Source organism: Uloborus diversus, chromosome 9 (genome assembly GCF_026930045.1).
Source record: "Uloborus diversus isolate 005 chromosome 9, Udiv.v.3.1, whole genome shotgun sequence".
NCBI lineage: Eukaryota > Metazoa > Arthropoda > Arachnida > Araneae > Uloboridae > Uloborus > Uloborus diversus.
This window is the reverse complement of record NC_072739.1, coordinates 76,663,982-76,677,124: the sequence shown is the minus strand read 5'-3', so window position 1 is coordinate 76,677,124 and position 13,143 is coordinate 76,663,982. Positions and strand designations below refer to the sequence as shown.

Here is a 13,143-nt window from a genome sequence, read left to right as displayed (position 1 = left end):
TCTAGTAGTTCTTTGCAAGCTAGTCTTAGTAGTATCAATTCTTTTTACGGTTCTTCTGATTCTGTTACAATGTCCACTACCGTGTGATATTGCATAGAAATGCCATTCAGCTCTCAAGTTGACATCCGTTTCGTGATTACATAAACTAAGAAAGTTCTTTCTATTTTTGTTGTGTATTTGAGTAAAGTATTTCAGTACGCCACATGCTGTGTCAACACCAGAACTATAGTACTACTGTGTGAGTTCATTTTCTTAAAACTACACTGAAGCAAGAAATGAAAAACTCACATTTTTTTTTCCTTTCAACTATGTAGATAAAGCTTTTGCACGTGTTTAGGCAAGTTACATAAGTTAATGTACAGAGCGTATGTTTGTATGTATTCAAAATTTGTGTGTGTAGATAGTCTATAAATTAACTACTTAAGATGTCAATCATGTCATTTATGTCCAAATATTTCTAAGTTATCAAATTAAAATAGTTTTTTTTTATACTTAAAATATGTTTTTTCAGTATAATATATTATATAGGACATTTAAGAAAGTGCAATGAAGTTTTCACACTTTTTATTTCTGTTTTAGTGCGTAAATTAACTAGCAAAATTGCTCAATTTCAAAGACCTGTATCTTTTTTACAAACCAAATACACAAAAAAATATATATAAAATGTATAGTACTTGAATGGAATATTCAATTGGCCAAGAAATTTCATTTATAATTCCATCCCCTTTTGGTTTACAGGGATCTAAATATGTCATTTTTCTCAATTTTCTGATCTTTGAGGGGCTGTAATTTATAAAGGGTAAACAAACACACAATTACAAGTATATTTTCTCATTAGTGTGACTCCAGTGATTAGTTTTTGCCATATTTCATTTTCCGTTTCCGTCCCCTAAGCGAGTTATGACCCTTTGAAATGAGCAAAAATTTTACATTTGACCTTGAACTTTAACCTGTTGCCATTATTTTAATTATTAAGTTACAGCCACGTAACTCAGCATATGAGACTATCATCTTATGCACTTTAACATCAAAACGTAAAATTAACTGCCATAAATGTAATTCAAATAGATTTTGGCCAAAGTGCAAAGGTCTAAAAGTCCCATTTTTTACTGCAAAAATCACTTTTGATGACCCCTAAAAAATCAAGGGTTAAGGTTAGAGAAAAAATAAAAGTGGTTTTAAACATCATTCATATGCATCTTTTTGGGATATGAGTTTCAAAAAAATTAAAAATGGTCGAGCGAACATATCCGTTGAATCTGTATGGAATGACCCAAATGTATTTAAAATTTTATTTTAAAACGAAGATAACCATTAATCAATGTGATTTTGGAAGTATTAATGTAATGGAATGATATAATTGCATCTCAACTTGTGAAAACGTGTTGGCAAAGAACATTTTTGGATGCAATTATTTTAAACAGTCGAACTTGCTTATAACGAGCCTTGATTTAGCGAGAACCCGATTTTAGCGAGGAAGTCTATGGGAGAATAACTCGCATTTAACGAGCAATCTCCGCATAAAGCGAGCAATGTTTTTGTGATTCGTAAAACTTCTGTTGATTTTCAGCTCAGCTTAATCTTTTTTGGTAAATGTTCTTTAGCAGTCCAAACTCACCCAAGTTTAGTGATAAATCATAAATCCCGAGAACAAGCGATGACAGCACTTTTTCCAATTTGTGGAGTATAGAAATATTTTAAAAAAATTTTGTGTGTACATGCGCATTCCTCAAAAACAATGGCATAAGAAAGAGACATTCAGACTGTTCAAAGCAAAGTAACCAACCTATTTGCTATTGTGCAGTGATTAAAAAGAAGACAACTACTTTACTTCTCCCCCGAATGGTAACAAGACCTTCTCGATTTGGCGGGAGTTGTAAAGTGACTTTCCAACGCCTTCCGACTAAGAAACCCGGAACAACAGCTGACTTGATTGAAATTTTGGCAAAATACAGTAATCCCATCAAAATCAACATTTTGTGTACATAATTAAGGTTGATTGCAATTTGAAGAAAAACATATAAAGATTAAAAAAGAAGAAGCAAAAGAAGCAACTCTGATTAATTCTTAGGATTTTTTTCACAAACTCGCTTTTTACGAGCATTCGGTTATAACGAACAAATATCGCGGCCCCTTTGCGCTCGCTATAAGCGAGCTTGACTATGCTTAGGTCTGTATATAACCTCATAAAACGTTTCCTTTATCCTCACAAAGGAAGTTGGCCCTTCTTCGATAGGAAACCGCTTTTCTGGATTATCTTTGGTGATGAACGTACAACTAGCTCATCTTGTGATATTCATCAATCGTATAAGCAATCGTTTCAGTTATCAATAAATGTACACTGAACACATGCAAATTTGAATAATAACTATACTTTAAGTCCTTTGAATCCAATAAATCCTGTTGCACCAGGTTCTCCTTTTGGACCTGGAACGCCCGGCAGTCCTTTAGGACCTGCGACACCAGGAGGTCCGGGAAGTCCAGAATCACCTTTCAGTCCCTGGAAACCTAGAAAATAATCATTAATGATAATTTTGAAATTTTGAAAAATCGGTAAACGGAGCGCAATATAATACCTCATAAAAATTCTATTTCCCGTCTCCCCCCCTCCAAAAAAAGGCGAGTCAAAGGCGACCAGTGTCCCTCATTAATAACATGTATAAGAAGATGGTCCATTATGTCTAAACGAGTACATGAGTATTTTTTAGAATCTAAGATGACTCTTTGCAATATGTACAATCGCTGCTTTTAGTGCAAAGACATTATTTGAAAAATATTAAATGATAGATTTTACATGTCATAACAACAACGTTAATACTAATATGATAGACTATAATAATTTACTATACTCTGATCAGCGAAACGATAGACCGAAAGAATTGCCAGAAGGTTCGCCACTTTTTCGGGGTTTTCTATGCAATATAAAAGTAAACTAATATTCATCACCTGATGGGTGCTGATTTGTATCTGTCTACTTCAAACACGTGATTGACGCCACTAAATGGCGTTTTTCTTTACTTACGTCTAGTCTATCTTTTCCCGTGAACGCAGTATAGAATATATATTCCTCAAGGTAAGTTATTCTTATTTTCTCTCGTCGTTTTTGATATCAATATGTTTCTGGGATGGAGTAACTTTGTAGATTGCCTTTTTTTATATTTAGGAATACATCAATGAGAGTAATGCTTAACCTACTTCAATAAAATCTTTGTAAAAGAAGCACATTAATAACAAAACCTTTTAATCCGGTCTAATAATATCTATGATGACAATAATCGTCATGTGTCTGACATACGACAGAAAATACCTTACCAGGTCGTCCTGGAGTTCCAGAGCTGCCTTTCGCTCCAGGTGGACCTCGAGGACCAGGATATCCTTGTGCTCCTTTAGGTCCTGGTGGCGCAGGTGGACCTGGGAATACAAATCCTGGTTTACCTGGTTGTCCTTTAGGACCAGCTACGCCTGGTTGACCAGCCAATCCGGAAAAACCTTTAGGGCCTGTAAATGAAAAAAATCTTGTTTAGCGTTAAGTTACTAGTTTTTTCAAAACAATTTTCAATCGTTTCGGTTTAGACTCGAAATAAAAAAAATGTGATCAGTGATTTTTAGTTTCTTTACGATTATAAATGTTGGATAAGTGCCAAAAGGTTAAAGAAACAATAGCACAAAAATCATTACCGATAACATTAATCTTTGAAAAATAATTTTCTCTTCTTTTGTGGAAAAATACCATGCACTGTCTGTCGTTCACGAGAAAAAGCTCCCGCCACAATGTCTGATCAATGTTAATTGCTATGGAAATGGATCTCGTTCATTCTCTACAGTGGCTAGCAGGTCATTTAGGCAGCAATATTTTGCTTTTGATCTTCAAAAATGTTAATTTGAAAATGAAATATGATAGAAAAAAAAATATGTCTTGATCGGGGGGGGGGGGGGAGAGGGGGGGGGGGGGTGGAAGCTAAGTTGATAAAAAGCGTGAAAAAATGGCGCGCTTCAAGTTCCATTCTTTTAAACATTCTTGGAAAACTAAGATGCAACTCATTGCCATAGCGACTGACTGGCACAGATGTTTAGGCAAGAGTGTTTCACGTGAAGGACAGACTGTATGTCTCTCAATCCGTACAAATAATGGGTAAGTTCCGTTTATTCGACCACTTAATTTTATATAAAAAGTATTTAAAACTTGCAGGATGTACCCTGAAGCAATTTCTCTAAACTTGGAACGTTTAGAAGTGTTTTTGCTCATGTTTTAAGCATAATTTCCTCTAAAATTTCAATAGTACATATTCTGAGATTTTTTTTATGTTTTGCAGTTTTAATTTTAATTTGTATTACTAAGCCCTTTTGTAAATCCTATAAAATGATACTCATGATAAATTAGTGGCGATAGTTAGCCAAACAGAACAGTAACGACAATTTTCAAAGTTTAAAAACTTTTAGATTGAACTATGTTTTTGAAGCTCTACCGAAAGAAATTTCACCTTGATTGAAGAAAACTTAACATTGAAAGCATAAATTTTGAATTACTTATCTTTAGATTTGAAAACTAGTATCATATTTTTAACAAATCAAGTGCTACATTTTCAAACATTCAATAATTAAATGAAATAAAACCCTATGATATCAACAATATCTCTGACGTTCTTACTGTACAATGTTAAAGTTGATGTAATAAATTCTTCCTCAGATCTTAGGAAACCCTTGGGTAATAGGGGAAAATTCTTCTGTATAACTATAATTGATACTGTATATAACTAAGCATCTATTTCAACAATTTTCTAGTATAGTTTCATTATTCATCTAAGAATTCACATTTTGCGGCAGGCTTATCATAGGAAGTTTATTTTTCTCAGTGTAGATTTTGAAGTTTTATATTGAGTACTTTGAGCTTCTAACATTTCTGATATCTGAAACAGTTGCAGAAAATTCATTTGTCATCACTATTTGTTATCTGTAAATAGTTAGAGCAGTCGAACACTCTTATAACAAACCCTGATTAAACGAGGAAATCAGAAATATTTGGTCGAGGCATATTTTAGTCTATGGAAACACAATTCGCGTCTAGCGAGCAAACCCCGCAGAAGAGAAACATAGTATTTGTGATTCATAAAATGTCTGTCGACTTGCAGCGCATCTTATCCTTTTTTCGAAAAATTCTTTAACATTTCGAAGTACACCGAACGGGATTGATAAGACATACATGCTTAGAACAAGGGATGTCGGTCCTTGTTTTTAAACTTGTGGATTAAAGAAACACTTGAAAATTATATACTTGTTGTCGTCAATGTTATAATTTCCCAGGATATTACACGTTAAGTTGGAAAAAAAAAAAAAAAAAAAAAAAAAAACCAAGGAAAATGATGCTAAATGACAAATACTGACTTTAAACAGAATCCCCCTCATCATAGTAAATGTCTTTTGATGTGTAGAAAAGATTCAAACCTTTTTCGAAGTTAGGGGTGCAAAAAAGATATTTTTTGAACAATGAGTATTCTTCGAAAAGAAATAGCACACAAATTAAAAAAAATAGACAGTTCAAAGCAACTTAACCAATTCCTTGGTACTGTAATCAAATTTAAAATAAAAAAAAGCGAATATGCAGGAATTTTAATGATTTATTTTTACGATCTCCTCTTTACGAGCACTCCGTTATAACGCTCAAGCATCGCGGTCTCTTTAATCTTGTTCTAAAAAAAATTAATAATTGTGTTAGCACAATATTTCATCGTTTTATTGAAAGCATCCAGCAAGGAGAGATGGCTTATATTTGGCGAAACATTATGTTTTTCCTTCCTGAAAATGTATATTTTTACGATTCGAAATGCATACTGTATATTTTATGATAAAACGTGAGTAAACATGTATTAATGTTGCCTTCTGATGTTAGAAGCCTTTGCAAACGCATTGAGGTTATTTTAAAATGATATGCAGTTTTACTTACCTGGTAATCCTGGTTCTCCTTGATCTCCTTTTTCACCACTGATTGCGGATTCTCCCTTTTCTCCTGGAAGACCAGAATATCCAGGATCTCCTCTTTCACCAGGAAATCCGGAAAGTCCAGGTAATCCGGGTAAGCCTCGATTCCCAACGTCTCCAGCAAGTCCTGATGGCAATGTGAAATGAATTACCTCAACATTAATTCACATTTTACATAAATCTTACAAAGAGCTTAGTATAATAGCTTCGAAAATACAATTTTCCTTTTCGTTTAAAATATGAAATCTTGCACGATATTTTTAATAAATTAAGTTTTTGTATAAATAGTTGTGAATGGAACTATTTTATTCTTAGGCATTCCCTTTTGTAAAATAATGAATATTTATTCCAGATAAATATATTTTAGAGCTATATTCTGCTCTAAAATATATTTATCTTGAATAAAAATACGATGTTATAAAAGAGATTTTTCAAAGCTTGTGAGCGTAAACGTTAGATAAAGCCAACAAACGCAATGGATTTTAATTCTACAGAATGTATAAGGCAATTGACAGATTATTTGTCGGCTTTTCGCCTTAAGAGTGTTTATGTTTCGACTTAAGAGTGTTTATGTGTCGCCTTAAGAGTGTTTATGTCTAATAGCAATAGCAAATGAATAAAACGAGTGGAGAATACTTAAACACACTTTGCTCATTTTTATTGCAAATTCAAAAATGTTAGCGAATATTTTGTTCTTGATGTTCTCTCTGAATGTGGTTTTCTGGGCCCCCGGGCCAAAAAGGAAGTATTACAAATCAAAAGAAATGAAATTTGTGTGACTGGAGTCACACAAATTTCATTTCTTCTTCAATTAGTAGTGACATGAATGCCGTCAACAAAAGTTTATAAGCATTTGTTTTTGTTTCTATTTTCAATTCAAGGATGCAATTTGTAGTTCAAATGCTTACGAGTTATATGTCTGTAGCAATAAACTCTAAATTTTGTTGAATGTCCGTATTTTACTCGACTCTCAAAAATCAAATTACTTTTGCATGCATTTAACGCAGAAGGTTGATCCATTCTTCGTTAGCTATTTGCTAACAAAAAAAATCAAAAAAATATTTCTACCAAAAAAAAAAAAAAAAAAAAAACCCTGAACAGAAGGTGTAAAAAGAAGGAAGTAGAAGAGAAACTTTACCTTTCAAACCTGGAAGTCCTCGTTTTCCTGGTAATCCCGGTAGTCCACTGAGTCCAGGAAATCCTTCGTCACCGATTTCGCCCTTAGGTCCTATTCAAAAAAAAAAAAAAAAAAAAACGTTGTATATCACATCTCAATTAAATGCATTTGATAAAACATTTTACTAAAGTTGACGCTCTTTTTATGGAGAAATTTAGTCAAATAGTAGTAAATTTAGTTTAGTAATTAGTTTAGTTTTCGTTTTGTTAGTGTTCCATTGCACACAAGCATTTCCTTTTGAATTTCACGGATGATGAAACAAATATATATAAAAAAATTACGAACTTTGAGTAAGAATTGTTTGAATGCAAAATTGAATATGTTGTTTCCTGATTTTGTTTAAATATGAAACAAAACGGGAGGACGAGGACAGCCTAGCGGGGATCTCCTAAAGAAGACCAAGGCCGACAACGGACTGTCGAGCCAATTACGATGATGACGATGATAAAACAAAACCTTTTTTTAATAATTAAAACAGGAAGTTAGATATTTTCCTTTGAATTAATCTTGACTTTATGAGGAAAACTTATAAGAAGGTTTGTGCTTTCACAGTCGGCGGAGCCTTTGAGTGATCAACTAAATTTTATCTTCCACAGTTAATGAGCACAAAGCATATTCAATTTTCATTAACAGTATAAAATATTTTAAAACGTATTTTAAATATGACTTACTGAAAAAACCCCATTTTTACCCATTTAAACGTTTCTCATAAACTTAAATTTTACAAATTATCTTCACCACGAGAAAGTATATTAAATATTTCACTTTTTTTTGACACTCTACGGGTCAATCTTACAGCGGCACAGCCAGAAAAATTTTCTGAGAGGGGTTTTCGAAATCGAAAATTGTTGCTTTCTTTCCAATTTATTTATAATGATAAATTATTCAATGTACTCAATCAAAGAGTTTCTATGAACTAAAAATTTTTCATTTAAAGTATTAAAGTGCTTGCTTAAAAACAATTTATAATCCGTATTTATATTACCATGAAACGATGAAAGTGGGAAAAAGCACACTACATTTATTATTAGTTTTAATTTAACCTTATATTCATTTTTAGTGTTTATTTTCACGAGATGATTTAAAACCTTCTCTTCAAATGCATCAATGTGTTTATGAATGTCAAATGCCAGCTAATAATGGTTTCGATCTTACGATGAGAATTGGGAAAGATCCTCAGAAAATCCGATGTGGTAGGCTTCCTCTCTCCAGATTTCCCTAAAAAAGATTTATGCTGTGGTGTTGGAAGTGCTGAGGCGCCATGATACCCTGTCGCGCTTTATTGAGAACAGTTTAGCCCTCTTGTACTCATGGGGTGCAAATCATGAAATATTACTTTTATATTTAAGAATTGGAAAGTAATTTGTGGTTGTTTCCCGATCATTAAAAGCGATAAGATATTTTGTTGTAACCTATGCTGCTTGGAAAAATTCAAATACTGTGCTCTTTTTCCCTTGATTTGTAAGGGGGGAAATGAATGTGTTTGAGTTCTGGGAGGGGTTGTAACCCCAAAACCCCTGCCGTGGCTGCTCCACTGCATTCGTATTTAAAACCTTAACATATTATATATCCGTCCACCTGTTTCCAACAAACTTCTGGATAAAGATGCTGGGTCATTCCATAGAAATGTCAACCTCAACCTCAGAATTTTTTTTCCCCAAAGCCTTAATTGTGACCTATCATTTCATTCAGCATACTTTCTAGTACATAAATCCAGTAACAGTTTACAAAAATTTCATTCGGTATTTTTCATCTGACTTTAAACGTGCGAGGTTGTAGAAAAGGCTTAGCATGTGCAAAAAACATGCGTCTACGTTTTCTTCTGTAATGTAAATTTTTTTGCAAATTTTTAAAAGAACTATGTTTATTCTAAATGATTAGATGTTGACATAATAAAATTGACTGTTATTTTTGCATACATTATAAGATAAGTACTTTAATTAGTTTGGTTATTTCACTGAAAATATTTACGTTACGTTAGTCACGAAAATGTACTATTTTCTGCTTAAAAACTAAACCAGATGATTGAACCAAACAGCACTTTTTATTTTCTTACATCTGTATCATATCTTCTTAAAAAGTGCAAAATATTTATTTCAGTATCAGTAAATATAAATAATTAGTGTGACTAATGTAACATTTGAACTGTGACTAACGTAACAGTTTGCATGTGACTAACGTAATATTTTTAAAATAACTGCTAATATTTAAACTTATTTAATTTAATGTACATTTTCATGGACAATTTTGAATTACATGCATTCTATATTGATTAAAAATATAAAGGGTGAAAAATATCAGTAAAATTACATTGTATAGACCTTCTGTTTACTTAAAAAAAATACTTTTTTAAAGGTCTTTATAAAGATACTTCCAATTTAAAGAATTATTAAAAAAGAAAAAAGGTGAGTAGAGCAAATTGAGAGCAAAAGTTTTTTATATGCATTCATTGTTTGTTATTCGATGGTTACGTTAGTCACGTTACGTTAGTCACACGCAGTTTTTCGTAAAAGTACCATTAAGGGCCAAAAAAGATTCATCTGTAACAAATCTGTAATACATTTTTAAAAATAGATTGTTTACCTCTTACAAACATATCGGCCAATTTTAAATGCCTGCGTAAGTTTCAGAAAAATTTGCCTCGTAACATAAGCATTGTTTCTCAGGGTTGCAAAAATGTTACGTTAGTCACAATGCCTTTTTTGGTGAAAAAACAACTGCCAGCGCTTATTTTGCTTCAAATTCTTGGTGGAAATGAAAAATAGTCACCTTGTACATTTTAAATCTGCATATTAAACCAAAATACATTCATTTTTACTCCCGGTGTAAGTAGAAAGATTTTGAAAATCAGCTGCGAATGTTACGTTAGTCACTATGGAATGACCCTGCTTCAGAAATTATTTTAAGTTATATTTGAGCTACAAAATATTTAAAAGTCACGTACACAAAATAAATTCATGTCTTTCTTACCTGGTAGTCCATACTGTCCATCTTTACCAGGTCTTCCTTGTGACCCTGGAAGGCCGGGTGCACCTGTTTCCCCACGAAGTCCTGGTAAGCCATCATCTCCCCTCTGACCTTTACCTCCAGGAATCCCGGGAAAACCATCAACTCCTTGATTTCCTTTCTCTCCTGGCAAACCTAAACACAAAAAATATTTTTTTTCTTATGTATCGAAAGATTGATGCAAATCTCTTCCACACATGTAGATCCACAGAGGCATCATTTCCCGTCAGGTTGCAATTTGTGATGCGAAAAGCCTTCACGCATTGTAATCATTAATTAATTTAAACCCCACCAATTTACTGCCGTACCTAATTTGGTAAGAGTTTAAAGGGGGGGGGGGAGACTCACAATCGGACCAAGCACTTGTTGAGAAAACGTGAATCATGTTGTTGTTTCTAATGCCACTCGGATATCCGAGCCTGAGTAGCAATTGCTACTCGATTTAAGGCAGTGAGGGACAGCTTTCGTTTTACCGAGCACCATTTGGCTGGAAGTGTGCTTTGGCTAAGGCAGCAAACGATAGACGGAAACACTATCGACCAACAGTTTGGTAATTTAGAACCAAACCAGAAGTCGAACAATTCCAGGTTCAACATCCTCAGTGGTATTGACTCACATGAAAGATTTTACAACCCCGACATATTTAATGTGCCTCAGTCGTCATCAGTGAACACGGAGGATCTTCGACAGGCTGGCATTGAACCCGGACCTTCCAATTAAGAGCTCGACGCCTTACCGATCAGGTCACCGCGACCCGTGAATAATGTGAGGCAGGATAAACATTAGCATTATTTAACGTATACAACATTAAAAAATTTACAGAGATCAATTTTGTAATGCAAACAAAAACATTATTGAAGGAAATAACAAGTAAAAATAAATAAAATATATTCAATGAGAACAAATTGGTGACCGAAAAATATGTTTATTAATCATATTCAAAACTGTCATCAGCTAATATAGGGGAAGGTTGCGTCAATGGACCGGTTGCATGATTAGACCGCGAGAATATTTTTCCCCACCAGAGTTTTCTCAGGCACGAAATCAGTTTTAGTGTTTTCTTTTGTCTCAAAACAGTTCAATGCAGAATCGTCAAGGAGCTTGAATCAATACATCATATTGTTAAACGTCGAAATAAGATTTCTACTGTTCGTTTACTAATGATTGACAGTTACTTTTTGTTTTGTTTTTTTCATGCTTTGAATATTACTGAACAGCTAAATTTCAACATTGACTTGAAAGAGTGTATTTTCAAGTATACAATTTCCCATAGTTAAAGTTTCATCATGAATCGTCACAGCAGTGACATACGAACATTCAAAATGAAAAAGTATTATGAAAAGTATTATGTGGTTCATTGACGGCAATCTTCACCAAAAATCCAGAATTTTTGACGTGTAATTAAACTTACACGGCAGTCAGGTATAGCCAAACGTAATTCCTTTTTCATACTCAAATTCACGCTCAAATTTTTAGGACACAACTTGATGAGACATGTGCCTACGCTCATGTTTAAACTATAATTCTTTGATTTCCATACCTTGTATAAGGCTTTAAGGCAAAAGGTAGGGTAATGGGGCACACGTACAGCACTCTAATTATGCTTAATTTCAATGATCCTTTCTTAATTTTGTAGTCTTATCAAACACGGCGATGTGGGCTTCAATACTTGAAAGCAGTTTAACAACTTGCCCGCATTTATTAGACAAAAAAAAAAAATCTTCTTTTGCCCCAACTGCAAAACTTTTTAATCCCATCGGAGTTGGGAAATCCTGAAATATCGTCTAAAAATTAAAATTCTCTTCTAAAATTAAATACTTTTTACACTTTTGAAAATATTTTAACTCGTTACCTGGAAGTCCAGATGGTCCTCGAAATCCTTTAGATCCTATTGTTCCTGGACCAGCATCTCCCGGCTCTCCTTTAAGCCCAGGAAAACCATATTCTCCAGGAAGACCGGGCAAACCTAAAGTCAGGATGACAAAAACAAGCAGCGTGTTTTATTCGCAAATTTTCTGTAATGGCACATAATGACTTTTGTAATCGAAATAGTTTTCGTTACAGACAAGATTGAAAGAAAAGTTTGGTCAAAGAAGATTCAATATCAGAAAATTTGGTCCAACAGATTTGATTTCCAAAGATTTACTGGACTGGCATGAGCAAAATGATATAACTCTGCAAACAGAAATTTTTATGTGAACAATACCTTTTATGCCTTGACCTCCAGGTGAACCTATTTCCCCTTCAACTCCTTTTCTTCCTGCAAACCCAAAACTTCCTCTTTCGCCCTTAGCACCTGGCAGTCCTGGAAATCCAGGAGGTCCGCCAAAGCCATCCAATCCAACGTCTCCAGGTTCACCCTAAAATCAAGAGGTTTTACATTAAAATTCATAACTTCCAGAATTCCAAGAATTTAGATTGTTTTCCTCTTTTCTGATTACTTAAAATGCAAATTTCGTAACGGCTTTACTAGACGTCAAGTTTTAAGAACTATTTTGGAATATTACAAGACATTTGACATTCTCAGCAAATATTTTTAATTGTCTGAAAACAATTTTGAACTTCATTCAAAATTACTTGACATTGGAAAACGTCTTTGAGTTTCAGATATCGCTTGATGGTTATGAATTTCACATCACAAAGCATCATATAATATCTAAGAATATCTTCTTTTTAAACTGCTCTACAGCCTGCAGCAGACCAAGGATGTCTTCAAAAGTCTCTTGTAACGGACTCGATCCGACGCTGCAGTCCACTAACGATTAATTTTTTAATATCTTAACATCTGCTTCCACACAATCTGTCTACGTTGTGCGAGATCTACCTCTTTATTGCAAAGGTTACCTTTTAAACTCGGTTCGACCAGTCACACTAAAAACCAGTCTAAGCCATTTAAGGGCCATTCATTAATTACTTAAGGATGATTTTGGCCATTTTGACCCCCACCCCTCCCCCATGTAAGGGTACATTAGATTTTTCTAACC

At 33.7% G+C, this 13,143-nt stretch overlaps 1 protein-coding gene across 1 annotated transcript in view; it reads right to left on the bottom strand.

The window, feature by feature from the left end:
* The window catches only part of LOC129229654 (collagen alpha-5(IV) chain-like), a 128,793-nt gene that overhangs the window by 35,499 nt on the left and 80,151 nt on the right, over nucleotides 1–13,143 (bottom strand). Inside the window, exons 24-30 of the mRNA XM_054864012.1 lie at nucleotides 12,366–12,519; nucleotides 12,012–12,125; nucleotides 10,124–10,294; nucleotides 7,115–7,204; nucleotides 5,942–6,103; nucleotides 3,313–3,498; nucleotides 2,375–2,508 (exon numbers count right to left, since the gene is read on the bottom strand). Of these exons, the coding sequence (XP_054719987.1) occupies nucleotides 2,375–2,508; nucleotides 3,313–3,498; nucleotides 5,942–6,103; nucleotides 7,115–7,204; nucleotides 10,124–10,294; nucleotides 12,012–12,125; nucleotides 12,366–12,519 (1,011 nt within the window). The remainder of the gene's footprint in view (nucleotides 1–2,374; nucleotides 2,509–3,312; nucleotides 3,499–5,941; nucleotides 6,104–7,114; nucleotides 7,205–10,123; nucleotides 10,295–12,011; nucleotides 12,126–12,365; nucleotides 12,520–13,143) is intronic.